The sequence below is a fragment of the Denticeps clupeoides genome, chromosome 20 (assembly GCF_900700375.1).
Source record: "Denticeps clupeoides chromosome 20, fDenClu1.1, whole genome shotgun sequence".
In the NCBI taxonomy this organism is placed as follows: Eukaryota; Metazoa; Chordata; class Actinopteri; order Clupeiformes; family Denticipitidae; genus Denticeps; species Denticeps clupeoides.
This window is the reverse complement of record NC_041726.1, coordinates 16185496-16204697: the sequence shown is the minus strand read 5'-3', so window position 1 is coordinate 16204697 and position 19202 is coordinate 16185496. Positions and strand designations below refer to the sequence as shown.

General features: G+C 42.1%; 1 protein-coding gene across 1 annotated transcript; it reads left to right on the top strand.

The window, feature by feature from the left end:
- The first annotated feature begins 1834 nt into the window (after positions 1 to 1834).
- Positions 1835 to 18962, top strand: LOC114770640 (uncharacterized). Its single transcript, XM_028964684.1, has 16 exons — positions 1835 to 1990; positions 2100 to 2458; positions 2533 to 2656; positions 2742 to 2861; positions 2965 to 3233; positions 3343 to 3612; positions 5330 to 5355; positions 8538 to 8602; positions 16021 to 16170; positions 16280 to 16638; positions 16713 to 16836; positions 16922 to 17041; positions 17145 to 17413; positions 17523 to 17792; positions 17962 to 18095; positions 18808 to 18962. Exons 1-16 carry the CDS (start codon positions 1835 to 1837, stop codon positions 18960 to 18962), a joined length of 2970 nt encoding a protein of 989 aa, XP_028820517.1.
- Positions 18963 to 19202: the final 240 nt, after the last annotated feature.

The window sequence follows — 19202 nt, the reverse complement described above, 5'->3', positions numbered from 1 at the left end:
GGATATACAAAGGAATATGTATGTTTCTGTGTGTGCTTTACTTCTGTCTTCATCCTGGCTAATCCATGCAAGATCTCAATGTACAGCTTTGTTGAACAACTGTTCAAACCGTTGATCCATTTGGCTAGTGTTCCCATTTATTATAAAGATTCTATCAACACTAAAACAAACTGTTATGTTGTGCTGTTATTCCAAATTCCTAAATGGACCAAATATGGCTAAAACTGCCTTATTGCAGGTAACAAGATGGCCAGCCACACCCACAAAACATTTGGTAAAATAAAAGTATCATACACAAATCAGTTTCATTTTAACGAAGTTAATATACTAAACATTTCTAGTGCATTATGTTTACTATTTAGAATACCCACTGGTCCTTGATTGGTCAGAAACTAAATCAACAACTGTTTTCAGTATATACATATATATAAAAAAAAACAAAACAATGCATTGTCATTGCTGGACACTCGTCTCTCAAAATCAGCAGGGAACAGGAAACCTAAAGGCCGTAGCAAAGTAAAACTGACATAGACCACTTCATTTCTACACTCTTCCTTCCTTCTCTAAAAAAAGGTAAGGTTAGCTGGCTGTGACCCCCTCTTTACGTTTATTCGCTTTTTTTCCAAATCACCCCATCCATAACAGGACATTCATAGTCTCTGGATGTTTCTTTTGGTCAAAGTGCTTGTCCACATCCAGCAGAAATGGTGATGGACAGGTGATGGACACCAAAACCTTACCCTCCTGCTCACAACAGTGCATCTACCAATAAAACAGTAAAACAATATCATACATGTATCAATGAAACTTCTTGTAAAACACACTAAGAAATAAGTACGCTGCTGATTCTGGTGTCCTCTTCTCACTGCAGCCAAGCCGCTCTCATCATTTCTTCTCGCTCTGATCTCGTGCTGGACGACGATTCCTGGATCTCTAGGTTCTCCTCGCTGTTCTCTCCTGGTTTCAATCATCACATCAATCACAGCTCAATAGTCCCGTCTGACTCCTTAGATTCAGCTACGATTTCTGTTTAGAAATTTCGAACACAATGATGTCACTGGCCGTGGAATAAAAGCAAGAAAAAGGTGAGAAAAAAAAAACTGAGACGCAGTCACTTTTATTTCTGTTTGTGTGTGTTTTGCGAGAAGTTCCATTGATACATGTATGATATTGTTTTACTGTTTTATTGGTAGACGCGCTGTGTGAGCAGCAGGTTAAGGACGGAATCGAGCGCCGTGTCTACTGCTGATGACGTCAGTCCATTCCTCTCGTTGTGGTTGTTCTCAACGTCCGCCGCTGGGTGGCGACAGAGAGACATGCATCATTTACACAGATAGTAATTTTGGTAAAACTTAAATGTACAACAACATCCGAAACAGAACACCCAGCATTTTAAATAGTAAACATAATGCACTAGAAATGTTTAGTATATTAACTTCGTTAAAATGAAACTGATTTGTGTATAATACTTTTATTTTACATGAATTCTGTTCTTATTGGTCACCTAACCTAACTATGCAGCTTGCTGATTTGCTGATTATGTCATGACGCCATTAAGCTACATTTATTCTTATTGGTCAAGAAAACTAAGCTTCTTTAACGCAGTTTGCTATTCATAAATGTATTTATTTGTTTACTATATTAACTTTTTTAAGCTACGTTTATTCTTATTGGTCAAGAGCTTCTTTAACTTCTTTAACAAGAGCTTCTTTAACGCAGCTTGCTATTTATTAATCTATTTATTTAATAAAATGTTTTTTTGTCAAGAAGAAAAGTGATAGCGACTAGTTTTCATTCCTGCTACTTTTTGATTATGTCTTTTAAAAAACTCATCATGAAGTCCAGCTCCACCAACTATGAGGTGGAGCACTTCCTTGGCAGAGGTGTGTATGGCAAAGTGATGAAGTGCAAGAACCATGACACTGGTGAGACAGTGGCCATCAAAGTTGTTAAAAGCGAGCCAGACGACACCACACAAGAAGGAACAGAGGTTTGTAAATTTAGATTAATGCTACTTTCTGTCTCTGTAAATGGCACTTTGACCAGTCTGGATGCTGAAATTGTTAGATTAAATACTATTTTGATCTTTTTTTTGGCAGGCTGAGATTCTCAGCAAACTCACTTCAGCTGATGCAGACAAACACAACATTGTGCGGTTCTATGAGAGTTTCATGCACGACAACCGCTTGTGCCTCGTCTTTGAGATGTTGCCTCTGAGCCTGAGGGACTTTCAGCAGAAGAAACCTCTCCCTCTTGGCCACATTAGGCCAATTATAAAGCAACTGGCCACAGCTCTGGTAAAGCTGAAGAGCCTGGGCTTGATTCATGCAGACCTAAAACCTGAGAACATCATGATGGTTGAACCAGTGAAGCCGCCATACCACATCAAGGTTATCGACTTTGGTCTGGCCTGCCATACCTCAAATCCAACTTCAATACTTCAGTCCATGTGGTACCGGTAAGTTACACACCCATTAGTCTCACAAAAATAGTTTACACCAAGCCATGGTCTTAACCTTTGTATTGTTTCAGATCCCCTGAAGTCATTTTGGGTCTGCCCGTCGATGAGGCAATAGACATGTGGTCTCTTGGCTGCATTACGGCTGAACTCTTCACTGGCTGGCCGCTCTATCCTTCACACACTGAATATGATCAGGTAAGAGCCTCACCACATACTACCAGATTATTTAATGGTATTCAACAGCCCTGCAGATCTTCTGATTGTTTTTGTGATGTTTCAGATTCGATACATTGTGAAGACCCAGGGACTCCCACATGAGGACATGCTGAACGCTGGTGTCAAAACCATATTCTATTTTAACAAAGGGTCTGGTTCTAAAGATCCCATGTGGCGTCTGAAGGTACGTCTTATAAGTCTGTTGTAAAACTCACTTTTAAGTAAGTAGATAGACTGTTGCTCTTCAGACATGTGTAATAATATTTGGGTCTCTTTGGTTTCTCCAGAAAAAACCTAAATGCACTTCTGGGACTGGGGATCAGTCCAAAGTCTTTCGTCAAGGCGGCATTCGCAGCTTTCGTTCATTGTTCAATGTTAACATGCCCAAACCAGACACTGCTGACTTTTTGCTGGAAATGAAGGATCGGGTAATTTTCCTAAATCTGATGAATAAGATGCTCACTCTGGACCCAAAGAAGAGGATCAGTCCTGAACAAGTTTTTCAGCACTCGTTTATCACAATGAACCACATCATGCACTATCCACTGTACAACGGGTACGTACAACCTTTGTTTCTTAAGAATATGCTGTTATTGAATGTGTGTTAATGAATGTGTCTGCTGTTATCACTGTTTATTAATGTGTACTATTGTGGCTCTGTACAGAATCAGTAACAATCAGCAGGCTGCCAAACAGGACTTCAGTCACATCAAGAGTTCTGATGACGTTGTTCAACTTTGCCCTTCTGCTCGGCCCCACATGAGTGACAAAATTGTCCAGATCAGTGTGGAAAACGGCTCCACCCAGCGCATCGCTGCTGTTGACCAGACACATGCAGTGGGACATGAGATCCAGACTCAGAACACGAATCCATCTAAACATAGAACCGAGCAGAATGAGCACAAAAAACCCAGAGGCACCAAAAGATCAGCTAGGTAAATTTGTCAGACGTGAGCAACACAACACCTTAACATGAATGCAACACCTAAACACAGAAGGTTGATCAGCATCATGACACACTGATGAGACCAACGTTGCAAAAAAAAATGGGGGGGTTGTATTAAAACAGCTAATTTAGATTTTAACTGTATCTTTTAATCAACAGCTCAATGGACACCCAGAATGTGGAGCTCCCTGAATTAAAGCACATTTGTTGCCATAAAGTGAAAGAGGTGCCATCTCTGAATACGGATCCCTCTAAGACCAGAGTCCAGTCGACTGCTGAGATAAAGAAAGGGGGTGGACATGGATTCATTTCATTTAATGACAAGATTGAGTAAATGTGGTGAAAAAGATGTATACGTATAATAAATGTGGATAAAATTTTGTATTTGTTGCTGGATGCTTGCGTTATTGAGGCCTGTCATGGATGTATTAAAACTGTCTGGGTACAGTTGTGTGGAACAGGAAGATTGGATTTAAAATGGCATTTTGATGGACCCCCAGATGTATTGCCAGTGGACTCCCACTACAACCATATTGACAGAAAAACACAGAATTGTTGACTAGATTTATTAACAAAGAAAAACTGAAACATCACATGGGCCTAAGTATTCAGACCCTTTGCTGCGACAGTCATATATTTAACTCAGGTGCTGTCCATCTCTTCTGATCATTCTTGAGATGGTTCTACAGCTTTATTTGAGTCCTGCTGTGTTTGATTATACTGATTGGATTTGATTAGGAAAGCCACACATCAGTCTATATAAGACGATACAGCTCACAATGCACGTCAGAGCAAATGAGAATCATGAGGTCAGAAGAACTGCCTGAAGAGCTCAGAGACAGAATTGTGGCCCAAAAAAAAACAGTTTTTAAGGGCACAGTGGCCTACATAAACCTTAAATGGAAGACATTTGGGATGACCAGAACCCTTCCTACAGCTGGGGGAAAAGAGCCTTGGTGAGAGAGGTAAAGAAGAACCCAAAGATCACTGTGGCTCCAGAGCTGCAGAGACAGGACGACTAGTTGCAATCAAGGGAAAGATGAATGCGTGCAAGTACAGGGATATCCCGGACAAAACCCCTTCTCCAGAGTGCTCAGGACCTCAGACTGGGCCGAAGGTTTAGCTTCCGACAAGACAGACAATGACCCTAAGTACTGTTACGTCCCTGGACGTATGCTCCCACGTCTTCTGTGTGTCTGGCTGTGTTTTTGCGTCCTGTCTCCTTTAGGTTTTACTTCATGGGAGGAGTTGAAGCCTTCCAGCTCCACCTACCATTGGTCACCTCAACCTATATAAACTTTACTTTACTTTACTTTACTTTATTTGGCAGACGCTTTTATCCAAAGCGACTTACAATGGGAAGACACCAGCAATTCTCGTTCGATTTCTATAGAATATCAAGTATACAAACTAAGAGCCCTGATATAAAGAGACTTCAGATGGTGTTCAGAAGGTCCCCAGGGTCTGCTAGGCCCTTACGCTTTCGGGAGGTCCCCAGGGTCCACGGAGATCTGCATGGAGCTCCGTTGGGGATCTCATTCGCGTGTCTTGTTGCTTTGTGTGATAGACCCTTTGTTGTTTGCCTCTGTTAGCCTGTTATGTGCCCTTTTTGTTGACTTGTGCGCGTTTTGAGATCCCATCCCTTCCTTTGGGCTGTTTTGATGTTTATTAGCTGTCCTAAGTCCGCTGATTATTGTACCTGTTAGCTGGTACAACTTTGCTTTGTTTGCTGGTGAGTGTGTAACAATGGACCTCCTCTCCACACCCTTGTTGCGTTTCTGAGACCCCTAGACTTAGGAACGTGACAGTACACAGCTAAAATTATGAAGTAGCTTCAAAACCACTCTGTGAATGTTCTTGAATGGCCAGGCCAGAGCCAATGCCCAATTGGAAATATCTGGAAAGACCTAAAAAGGGCTGTTCACCAACGTTTACCATCCAACCTCCCAGAACTGGAGAGGATCTGCAAGTAGGAATGGAAGAGGATCCACAAATCCAGATATGAAAAACATGTTGCATCTTTCCCAAAAAGACTCATTGCTGTATTAGTTCAAAATTGTGCTAAATATTGAGCAAAGGCTCTGAATACTTAGGACCATATGCAATCTGCAAAAATGTCAAGAATTCTGTGATTTTCAATCAATATGGTGCACTGTGTGTACATTAATGAGGAAAAAAAATGGCTGCAATATAACAAAGATGTGAAAAATTAATACCTTCCTTACCCACTGGGTGTTTGCCATTATATGTACTTAAAAGAAATGATCTTATTCTGTTGAATATAATTTCTTAATGATCTTATTCTGTTGAAATCATTATAATGCTGTGTGCAGTCATGCCAAGTGGGATGACAAAGCACAGGACCTCGACATTTTGAAAACCAGGAGCAACATCACAAGTGCTCCTGGTTATATAATATCTAATTTTTATATATGGTAAAAACAAGAAAACAAGAGATACTTCTACTGAAACACTAGAAGTTGAGGAGAGAATTGTGTTCAAACAGGAGTAGTTGCGGTAGTGTGATTTCTGCAAGGACATTGACTGGACCCAGGGCTGCTTTTAGACAGGCATATGAGGGGGTAGACAAAAACGTAAAGGGGCCACATGGTGGCAATGGAGTCAGGAAATGAGTGGGGTTGGGTCCTCTGGATAACAGTTTTTGTCATGTAATTGGATTGTACTTGGATTGTCCGGCCTCTCCAAACTTTCCAACTTGGGTGTCCCACCTGAAGACTGAGCTTAGGGTCACTGAGGCACACAAACCTCCTGACCACGACAAGATGGTAATCCTTCAAGGGTGAAAATTGTTTTTTTTTTTTAAATTAAATATATATATATATATATATATATATATATATATATATACATACATACATACACACACACACACACACACACACACACACACACACGTGCAGTTGAAGGTTTTCAAGGCTCACATAGTGGGTGGGTCTCTCTTTTGGGCTCGTTGTACCAGTCTAAGGACATGCAGGGCAGGTGCAGCAGCAGCAGGATCTTCACAGGCGTTTGAAGATGTGGGACACCTCCCGTTGCAGAAGTCCATACTGTCTTTACATTGACATTTTAAGGCATTTGGCAGACGCCCTTATCCAGAGCATCTTACAACATGCTTTCAAGTTACCATCGATGAAGTGATCAGTTACGGTTCATTAGGACCCCCAACTATGAATACAATCCTTTTATTCACTCTGTTGTAGATTCTGTACACAAGTTTGACAATAAGAAGTTTACAAGTTAATCTAAATATTCTTTAAAGAGGAAGGTCTTGAGCTGCCATTTGAAAATACTCAGTGACTGAGCTGTTCTGACCTTCAAGGGAAGTTCATTCCACCACCGATGGGCCAAGACGGAGAAGAGTCTAGATGAGTGTAGTGCTGCACGATTAATCTAATCGCAATCGTAATCGCGATGTCAGTCTGTGCGATTACATGAACGCAAAAAGCTGCGATCTAAATGTGACGTGTTTGGTCGATTTGGTTCAATGGAGACCTCAGATTCGTGACTCGCATAGACATATGGGTACACGTACGTGTACGTCGCCGCCATATTACGATAGGCTGTGCTGTGGAGTGACGCATATACATGTCTATGGAGAGAAGTGCATAAAAATGCCTCACTCTTGTGCTGCTTGGGGCTGTACAAACCGCTGTACGCTCCAAACCAGATCCCGGGGGATTACATTTCATAGACATGGACAATTGTTTTGAATATATTTGGCCATTATAAAATCCTGTTTTATAAGTCTTAACCTTAGCTAAGCTAGGCTAAGCTAGCAAAGCTATGCATTCCTGTGTTCAAGTCAGCCTCCAAACAACGTTTTGGTTAAACGTAAGAACTAAAATACGGGATTTTATAATGGCCAAATATAATCAAAACAGTTGTTTAGCCTTACCAGGGTTTGTCGTTCGACAGTAATGTAAAGAGTTTTTTGTGATTGTTTAATTTTGTACAATATTGTATTTTGAAAGCATTGGGCATTTCAAGTTGTTATAAGTAGTTTGTATGTTTCACTTTGAAATTAAACATTTCACTATTAGTAATTTGTATGCGACTTTTCATTGATATACAAGCAAGTGCCCTTTATCATATCGCAATCGCATATCGCAATATTGATCTCAATAATTGCAATATGTCTTTTTCCCCAAATCGTGCAGCCCTAGATGAGTATCTTCCAAGGAAACTGGTCTGTAGTTGTTGATGTCTGTAGGATCAGCAGTGGGTTTCTTTAGGATTGGAAGAACCCTGGCTGTTTTAAAGGCAGATTGTACATGGGCAGATTACATTGAGCTGTTTATGATATAGGAAATGAAAGGAATGAGGTCAGTCGAGATGGTTTGAAGCATTGCTGAAGGGATTGGATCTAGTGGACAGGTGGTTGGGTTGCCTATAGATATTATCTGAATGATTTCATCAGATGTGAGCAGTTGTAGACTTTTCTGAGGGTAGAGTAGGATTTGTGGTGGAGAATGTCTCACAGATTTTTTCAATCTTCCCTGTGAAGAAGTTGGCAAAATCATCAGCTATTAGAGAAGTTGGGGCAGAGATGGTCAGAGATGTGAATGAGAGTGTAAGAAAAGTCGGAAGGTGGATAAGGTCGACTGAAACCAGGTCCAGGACATTCCCTGTAGAGTGGAGAAGAGGAAGAAGGCAGGATGATTGGAGTTTGGCTGGTGGAAGGTTGAAGTCACCAAGGAGAGTTAGGGGGGGGCCTAAGGAGAATGACGTCGCCTTCATTCAGCAGGAAGTTGACATTTTGAAAGATTGTGACCGCAAGAACTTTGTGGCGCTTCACACCAGCATCCTGAGGTAAGAAAGACAATTAGCAGTGACCTGAGAGCTGCTGTCCCAGACAATGGTGACTAAACGTTTTACTTTTCCTCTCTTCTCTAGAGAGGATAAGCTGTACCTGGCAATGGAGATCTGTACAGGAGGTTCGGTGCAGGATATTTATGAAGGTACAAAACTGGGTCACATCACATCTTTGTTAAGCTTTTACTAAGATGTAAAGAAGTATATTAATTGTTCAAATACAGATTGAACCAAATGAATGTGTAGATCTATAAAATGTTCCAAAAGCGTTTGTTCTCAGGCTGCTTAGGTTTCACTTGTCGTCTTGTCTCTGTTGCAGAGTGGTGCTTTCGTAACCACGTTGTTACATACTTCCTAGGCTCAAAAAGATTAACAGGAGGGCCATTTATATTGATCATCATGAGATGACTAACATTTGACAGTAACAGAGAAGACGTTTTATCAGTGCATACATTGTTCATTAGGCTAAAGCCTCTTTCACATTCAGCTGTGCTACATGGTATGGTTTTCATGCAAATGATCAGAGGTTTAAAGGTTTTCAGGCTCCTTGTTTTGGTCCTCAATAAATTCTCTCATTCCATTTGCAGCCTGGTTTTCACAAAGATTAAATCTCTTGCAAAGTCTCTTTATTTCTGTCTCACCATATCTGATACTGGGGTTTGATGGCCAACTGGTTTTATCAAGTGTAAGGGAACAGACCCAAAGTGTCCTGAAGCCTTTGCTTCACTGGCCTCCACTGACTTTTCCCCTGGAGAGTCTTTAAAGGACCTGAGAACACGAATAGTGTGTTTTAGTAGTTGTTCGGCTTTTAAAAGCGTGATAGACTGTGCTTGGAGCTGCTGGGATAAGTTTGATAGTTCAAAAAGTGCATCATACATTAGTCCTAGGTCAGAAAGAAATTCTGTGCTTTGCAAAGGATGTGCTAGTCCTTTATACGTTTGACTCTCTTTTGCGCTCCTTGTTTGGTCCACAGAAGCATTTTCAAAGTGTTTGTTGAGCGCACCATCGGGTGTTCAAAATTCTGCCAATTTGTTGAACGTGAGATCCCACTTCTTGTGCAGCTTCCAGAAATTCTCTGGAGTTTTTACTGGACTGGCTGTATAGATTGTGAATCTTTTCCATGAAGACTTTACATACACAACCTTGTCTATTGCATCTGATACAGCCAGCTCCAGTCAATGGTTCATAAAGTGCCATGTGAAAAGGTTAGGATACCTTGCAGTCAGCCTGGTTGCAACACCTGAGTTCCTGCCCAACATAACACTAGCTCCATCAGAAACAAATGCAATCCAGTTTTTTTTTAAGCCACTCTTCACTTAAGCCTGCAGTGTCCAAACAAGTTAGTAAAGCTTTCTCTATACTGCAGTTTGGCTCTCCAACTCGACCAGCTCCAGGAATACAAATTCAGGCGTGGCTCCATCAATTGAGGCCTTTACACTGACAATCATGGCAGATGTAGCCTCATCAATAAGAACAGATAGTTTGTTTGAAGAAGACACAATGCTGTTCACAATTTTTGTCTGCATTTCCCTTGCAACATGTTCAACAATTGTTGCGCAACTATACCTGGAGTGTCGACTAGGGCCCACGTTCACACCATTTTTTTCCTGCAGTTCAATGACATCGTCGTGATCAGTAAAAGGTCATCTTTGCAATATAATGTTCATATTTGAAATATAATATGATGTTCTGAACACAGCATCCGTCTCGGCCAGCACAGTGTCTGATACAGCCCTCACCATACTTCCAAGCAAATCCTGTCCACATTTTTGTGTGAGCTCCTGAGTTATTTCATGAGCCCTGGAATTGTCATGCCGCCGAATCTTGTTCCGGAGTGAAGACAGTGCCTGTTAATCGCCTGCTGATTACAATCATGTGTATGGAAACAGGCAAAACATTAAAACATGTAGAATAGCTGCTCTATTTTACAGTCTATGGGCTCTCCAGGACCAGGATTCCCTACTCCTGAGCTAGGCTGTGTGATGACATGCTTGAGCTAGCTTTAACAACTTTGTAAACTAGCCACTTAAAAAAAAAAGCCACTTGTACTTACCAGGGGCAGGAGTAACGCTGACGTCAGTCTCATTATGTTTGTGTTGAGCCGTCAAGCTGGTGGTGGGCTCTTCTAAGGCTGTCTCTGTTGCTACAGCTGGAGGAGCCGGTTTCTAAAAACAATCAAAAAGTGTCGCTTGTTTTCTCTTCATCTTCATCCGCTAGTTTCTGCGACGCTTCTCCGTGCTCTCTTCCTGAGAGAATTTCATATGTTCCCGCCCACACCGTTCCAGCCAATTACAAATGAGCCGCTGAAAACCAGACCAATCGCAGAGCAGTGCGCTGTAGTGTAAGCTCATTGGCTCAGTCTTGGCAAATGGAGGAGAGGTAACGCAGCAGCAGAGAGGAGCGGAGAGAAGCAATGGGGAGTTTCGCTTGTCCATGAATGCGAATGTAATGAACACACGCATGGATTGCCACGTAACGTCGGACACTTTTTAGTGGTTATACGGAAATTCTTAAGCCTTTCTAGTAGCCTTTCTAGTTTTAGCCTTTCTAAAATGAAATTAATACACTTCATACTTCTCTGCTACTCCTGACTTCCTGACCAAAATATGACAGTATTTTAATCCTGGGACATTTATTTTTGCTGCTCAAATGCTCCACTAGTCAATGACTTTTTATATCTTACAAATCCACGAATATCCACAGAATTTTGTGTTTCACTGCTGCACGACGTCACGTCGAACTTGATAATTCAGTCACTTGTAAGAGTTACTGCACCTTGCAACATCGCCACAAGGCGGCGCTACTGTTTTCTGTGTGAGTGGAGAATACAGCTCGCAGTAACAGCGTCTCAAAACGCGCCTGCTGGAGCCTGAAGACTAAATAAATTGTCAGTATGGAACCGCTACAGGTTTCTCTGTTTTTTTTTAGCTGCACACACGCTAATCCGGAGCTGCTCCAGCTCTCCACTGACCCAGCACAAATAGCAGACGCTAAACAATTCACTCTTTCATATTTTACTTCATCTTGATTAGAACTGCAGCGTTTTCACTTTTTTCTGAGGACATTTTTTTCTGTATAGAAAACTAAAGCCCTCATGCCGGATATTTTCTCTTTCTGAGCCGCTCCTCGCCTGATTATATTCCGCCGGCGTCTCCAGAAGGGGAGGAGCATCGTCGCTGTAGATGAAGATCTTCTTGAAGTGATGAAGGTTTGTCGGGATTGTCGGCGCTCGTGTGAGACGTTCACACGAACGTCTCACCAGCAAGAGTTCAGCGAGTGACCGTTCAATTCTGTTTACGCTTGAATTACATGAATTTGCAGCCAATCACAGCAAAGCTTTCTGAACGATTCATTTCTGGGAATCATTGAGGTTTTCCTATTCAATAATTATCTTAATCATTGTAATTGTTGTAAAATATTAATATATAAAAACCCTCATTGCAACCATCTCTGTAACATACTGCTGAAATGAAGGCAATACTCACTTGGGGCTTTGAGCGCTGTTCTATCGGTAGTCGCTTTGTGACAACGTACATTGTAAAAAGCGCTATATACGGCAATTGGGTTGTGAAACAGCTCGAAGTTATTTTTTCGTGTTTCAATGTCACCAGAGCGTCACGTGTGAGGAGGTCAGTTTGTCAGTAAAAGTTCGCACTGTTTTTGGGGATTTGTAGTTTGTGTGTAATCAGTTCTTCGGAATGCGCATACGCAAAATGACGTAATTTCCTCTTTCAATCGCGTCGCCACTACTCTACGGCTGCTACAAAATTTCACCAGTTTCAAGCAGGGAGAGAATCGGAAAGAAGCCCTCACAAATTTTAATTGTTTCTGAATTTAAATTTTCCTTACAAGAGTTACAATTGTTTCTGAATTAAACATTTCCTTCGGTTCAAATCAGAATGTGCAATTTTTTAGGAAATGTTATGGACAAAATGGGCCTATTTGCTTTATGTCGAGTAAGAAAGTAGTGACAAATGATACATGTTGTCTCTGCGTTCACTTCATGTACATTCTTTAAAAACATCTGTGTGACCTATTCAGTTTTACATTCCATATTCCAGTGCAGAGATTTTTTTTTCTTTTGGCTGTTTACTGATTTATGCTTTTGTAGTTTAAATGTATTAAATATAAATAAAGATATAGTCCGTGGAATGACTGAATCTGTCTGCTGGTGACACTTTGAGACACACCAAGTTCACGAGCAACATCTGTCTGCCTGCCACCGACCCGAAGGCGCGCCATGGCAAGGTGCCGCTGCTCGTCCGATAAGTGACGTCGTGTAAGAAGCTGTACAATCTTAGCGGCCAGCAGTTCCCAGAGAAGAAGAAGCCAGCAAACTGCGGCATAAAATTGAAATAAATTCCATGTTAACTGCGTTATCTGCATGAGATACACAACGCTTGTCACTATACGAGTACAATGAGTTTGGAAACAAGACTGCAGAGACCCGGCAAAAACAAGACTAGAAGATATATGAAAGCAAAGCAATACGTTTACCCAAGCCTCCCTCAAACCAATTCAGGCAGGCGTGCAGGCGTGCGAAACAGTTCTACATCCCCCTGTGGGAGAGTCTGCAGTTTACTGAGGCGGTGAGGACAGTTTAGCTTCAATATGCTCCTTTAAAAAAGAAAAGTGGTTAGAAAATGATCAGTAGGAAAATATCTGATTCAGAAGCTGGGAGCAGATCCTTCTCCTACAGAGCTCCGCAGTTATGGAACGGCCTGCCGGTCAGTGTTCGGGACTCAGACACAGCAACAGTGTTTAAATCCAAACTGAAAACACATCTGTTTACTCTGGCCTGCTGTTAAAATCCCAGACACAGTGTCAATTACTAAGTCCACTTTATTACACAGTCAAGCACAGACAGTGTTCAATTTACATTAGTTAGGCTGTTCTAGTTAGGGTACCGGGCCACTTGCACAAATGTACCACTATAACCACACATTTCAGCATTGGTCATACAATTCCACCATCTGCCGCTGCTTCTGTTTGTTCTCTCTGAGGCATTGAATCAAGCACCAGACCACCTCCAGAGTCCATTGAAGAGACCACCAGATGAATCCTTGTCCAGTGGTGGCCTAGCGGATAAGAATGTGGAAGGGTGTTCGGGTTCAAATCCCGAACCACCAAGGTGCCACTGAGGTCCCCTTGATGGAGATACTGTCCCCACACTCTGCACCCTGGGCCACTTTCATGGCTGCCAGGTTAAATCCAGAGGACACATTTTGTTGTCACCATGTGCTATGCTGTGTATAACTTTCACTTTTTAAAATGGATATGTTTCACAATATCAGTGTTGAAGTGCGGAGTTCAAAATAATTTTCTCCTATTAAGGTGCTTGTGGACATGCAGTTTGTTGGTGTTCTGGATTACAGATCCCAGGAGCTGACACTGCCTAAGAGGAAGGTAAAATACCTAAAGGTGTCACTTGTGATACACAGCAGCACAGGACACAGTGAAATTTGTCCTCTGCATTTAACCCATCACCCTGAGTGAGCAGTGGGCAGCCATAACAGGCGCCCGGGGAGCAGTGTGTGGGGATGGTGCTTTGCTCAGTGGCACCTTGGCAGACCAGGATTCGAGCCGGCAACCTTATGATTACGGGGCCGCTTCCTTAACCGCTAGACCACCACCGCCGCCGCCCTCGCAACAATTTGCCTGAACAGGGGACTGAAGGCAGTTTTGTTTTTCTGTGACGTTTGCGACCAGTCAGTAATCCAGTTTAAGGTGGGTGGTGGTGATATCACCCCTGTCTTTCTCCAGGACTTGTTGGAGACACTGAACCACTTCTCTGTGAAGGGATTCACTGTGTGCTCACTGGATATGACACCAAGCTTTTTAGACAGGCTGGACCATCTCTGAACTCTTTCATAAGCAGTAGTTAACAAAACATTTATCATTTCTGGCCACATAGACTTTCTTCCAGGGAAGTCTAACCACGCCTGGCCATGCCAGAGATACGTTCGTAAAGCACTGCCCACATTTGCAGAAAATAAGTAGATCAATAAGGTCAAGGAATAAGCACACACTCAAGAATTCTAAGTAGTTTCCTGAGCACATGTCTCATAAGCAGTGATGGAACAAAAGAGTGGTATTCTAGGCCACTACTGGTTCACTGGGGCTCAGCATGTACTCTACTACTTGCACCAATCCTGAAAAGTGGAAAAAATCAGGTTTGCGTTCAGCAGTATTCCGAGAAAAAATTTGATTTGCGTTATTTTTCAAAACTATACAAAAATTGTCCAGCATTGGTTACATTATCTAATTAAAAGGTGGTAGTAGCCTAGTGGGTAAGACACTGGCCTGTGAACCAGAAGACTCGGGTTCAAATCCCACTTACTACCATTGTGTCCCTGAGCAAGACACTTAACCTTAAGTTGCTCCAGGGAGACTGTCCCTGTAAATACTGATTGTAAGTCGCTCTGGATAAGGGCGTCTGACATAGACCACTTCTTTCTATGCTTTCTATGTAATGGACAGGTAATGGACACCAAGTAAAACAGTAAAACAATATCATACATGTATCAATGAAACTTCTTGTAAAACACACTAAGAAATAAGTACGCTGCTGATTCTGGTGTCCTCTTCTCACTGCAGCCAAGCCGCTCTCATCATTTCTTCTCGCTCTGATCTCGTGCTGGACGACGATTCCTGGATCTCTAGGTTCTCCTCGCTGTTCTCTCCTGGTTTCAATCATCACATCAATCGCAGCTCAATAGTCCCGTCTGACTCCTTAGATTCAGCTACGATTTCTGTTTAGAAATTTCGAACACAACGATGTCACTGGCCGTGGAATAAAAGCAAGAAAAAAGTGAGAAAAAAAACTGAGACGCAGTCACTTTTATTTCTGTTTGTGTGTGTTTTGCGAGAAGTTCCATTGATACATGTATGATATTGTTTTACTGTTTTATTGGTAGACGCGCTGTGTGAGCAGCAGGTTAAGGACGGAAACGAGCGCCGTGGCTACTGCTGAGGACGTCAGTCCATTCCTCTCGTTGTGGTTGTTCTCAACGTCCGCCGCTGGGTGGCGACAGAGAGACATGCATCATTCACACAGATAGTAATTTTGGTAAAACTTAAATGTACAACAACATCCGAAACAGAACACCCAGCATTTTAAATAGTAAACATAATGCACTAGAAATGTTTAGTATATTAACTTCGTTAAAATGAAACTGATTTGTGTATAATACTTTTATTTTACATGAATTCTGTTCTTATTGGTCACCTAACCTAACTATGCAGCTTGCTGATTTGCTGATTATGTCATGACGCCATTAAGCTACATTTATTCTTATTGGTCAAGAAAACTAAGCTTCTTTAACGCAGTTTGCTATTCATAAATGTATTTATTTGTTTACTATATTAACTTTTTTAAGCTACGTTTATTCTTATTGGTCAAGAGCTTCTTTAACTTCTTTAACAAGAGCTTCTTTAACGCAGCTTGCTATTTATTAATCTATTTATTTAAGAAAATGTTTTTTTGTCAAGAAGAAAAGTGATAGCGACTAGTTTTCATTCCTGCTACTTTTTGATTATGTCTTTTAAAAAACTCATCCTGAAGTCCAGCTCCACCAACTATGAGGTGGAGCACTTCCTTGGCAGAGGTGTGTATGGCAAAGTGATGAAGTGCAAGAACCATGACACTGGTGAGACAGTGGCCATCAAAGTTGTTAAAAGCGAGCCAGACGACACCACACAAGAAGGAACTGAGGTTTGTAAATTTAGATTAATGCTACTTTCTGTCTCTGTAAATGGCACTTTGACCAGTCTGGATGCTGAAATTGTTAGATTAAATACTATTTTGATCTTTTTTTTGGCAGGCTGAGATTCTCAGCAAACTCACTTCAGCTGATGCAGACAAACACAACATTGTGCGGTTCTATGAGAGTTTCATGCACGACAACCGCTTGTGCCTCGTCTTTGAGATGTTGCCTCTGAGCCTGAGGGACTTTCAGCAGAAGAAACCTCTCCCTCTTGGCCACATTAGGCCAATTATAAAGCAACTGGCCACAGCTCTGGTAAAGCTGAAGAGCCTGGGCTTGATTCATGCAGACCTAAAACCTGAGAACATCATGATGGTTGAACCAGTGAAGCCGCCATACCACATCAAGGTTATCGACTTTGGTCTGGCCTGCCATACCTCAAATCCAACTTCAATACTTCAGTCCATGTGGTACCGGTAAGTTACACACCCATTAGTCTCACAAAAATAGTTTACACCAAGCCATGGTCTTAACCTTTGTATTGTTTCAGATCCCCTGAAGTCATTTTGGGTCTGCCCGTCGATGAGGCAATAGACATGTGGTCTCTTGGCTGCATTATGGCTGAACTCTTCACTGGCTGGCCGCTCTATCCTTCACACACTGAATATGATCAGGTAAGAGCCTCACCACATACTACCAGATTATGTAATGGTATTCAACAGCCCTGCAGATCTTCTGATTGTTTTTGTGATGTTTCAGATTCGATACATTGTGAAGACCCAGGGACTCCCACATGAGGACATGCTGAACGCTGGTGTCAAAACCATATTCTATTTTAACAAAGGGTCTGGTTCTAAAGATCCCATGTGGCGTCTGAAGGTACGTCTTATAAGTCTGTTGTAAAACTCACTTTTAAGTAAGTAGATAGACTGTTGCTCTTCAGACATGTGTAATAATATTTGGGTCTCTTTGGTTTCTCCAGAAAAAACCTAAATGCACTTCTGGGACTGGGGATCAGTCCAAAGTCTTTCGTCAAGGCGGCATTCGCAGCTTTCGTTCATTGTTCAATGTTAACATGCCCAAACCAGACACTGCTGACTTTTTGCTGGAAATGAAGGATCGGGTAATTTTCCTAAATCTGATGAATAAGATGCTCACTCTGGACCCAAAGAAGAGGATCAGTCCTGAACAAGTTTTTCAGCACTCGTTTATCACAATGAACCACATCATGCACTATCCACTGTACAACGGGTACGTACAACCTTTGTTTCTTAAGAATATGCTGTTATTGAATGTGTGTTAATGAATGTGTCTGCTGTTATCACTGTTTATTAATGTGTACTATTGTGGCTCTGTACAGAATCAGTAACAATCAGCAGGCTGCCAAACAGGACTTCAGTCACATCAAGAGTTCTGATGACGTTGTTCAACTTTGCCCTTCTGCTCGGCCCCACATGAGTGACAAAATTGTCCAGATCAGTGTGGAAAACGGCTCCACCCAGCGCATCGCTGCTGTTGACCAGACACATGCAGTGGGACATGAGATCCAGACTCAGAACACGAATCCATCTAAACACAGAACCGAGCAGAATGAGCACAAAAAACCCAGAGGCACCAAAAGATCAGCTAGGTAAATTTGTCAGACGTGAGCAACACAACACCTTAACATGAATGCAACACCTAAACACAGAAGGTTGATCAGCATCATGACACACTGATGAGACCAACGTTGCAAAAAAAAATGGGGGGTTGTATTAAAACAGCTAATTTAGATTTTAACTGTATCTTTTAATCAACAGCTCAATGGACACCCAGAATGTGGAGCTCCCTGAATTAAAGCACATTTGTTGCCATAAAGTGAAAGAGGTGCCATCTCTGAATACGGATCCCTCTAAGACCAGAGTCCAGTCGACTGCTGAGATAAAGAAAGGGGGTGGACATGGATTCATTTCATTTAATGACAAGATTGAGTAAATGTGGTGAAAAAGATGTACATAATATAATAAATGTGGACAAAATATTGTATTTGTTGCTGGATGCTTACGTTATTGAGGCCTGTCATGGATGCATTAAATCTGTCAGGGTACAACTGGGTACAGTTGTGTGAAACAGGAAGATTGGATTTAAAATGGCATTTTGATGGACCCCCAGATGTATTGCCAGTGGACTCCCACTACAACCATATTGACAGAAAAACACAGAATTGTTGACATTTTTGCAGATTTATTAACAAAGAAAAACTGAAACATCACATGGGCCTAAGTATTCAGACCCTTTGCTGCGACAGTCATATATTTAACTCAGGTGCTGTCCATCTCTTCTTATCATCCTTGAGATGGTTCTATAGCTTTATTTGAGTCCTGCTGTGTTTGATTGGAAAAGCCACACACCAGTCTATATAAGACCATACAGCTCATGTCAAGTACAGCGGCTTGTAGTATGGTGTTATTGGCTGTAATGTGTCTTGGGTTTTACTGACTGGTGCTCATTTAATGGGTCCTGGACTAAATGAACACTAATAATAACCGGCTATGTTCCTACCAGGGACTGGTGTGTTGAATCAGCCTGGTTTTCAATGACTCTGATGGACTAATTGGTGGAGACTGGGTATTGGTTGTGGGTAGGTTTGTATGCCTTATAAATAGGGCCCTCATTGCATCGTGAGGGGGGCGGAGAGAACGGTGACGAGGAACCGGGACTCGAGACGTCACCAGTGGCAACGGTGGCGACGCGACCAGACGCCGGACCGGGACCGGGGCGTAGTGGAGGGCGGAGCGGCCAGCGGCGCTACCGCCAGTAACCGACAACGCGAGCTAAGTACCCCGCAAAGGGACGTCGGAGTTGTCATTTCCGGTTAACGCGTTATTGTATGTGGACCTGAATCATTCCATCTAGCAGCCCGACGGTGTTTGGGTTGCGACGACGTCCGACGAAAGAAGGAAGCGTGGACTGAGTGGAACGGTGCCTACTCTTGTTACGTTTTCATTCATACGGCCTGGTCGGGAACTGGGCGGAGCTTGTTGCCTGGTCGGGAACTGGG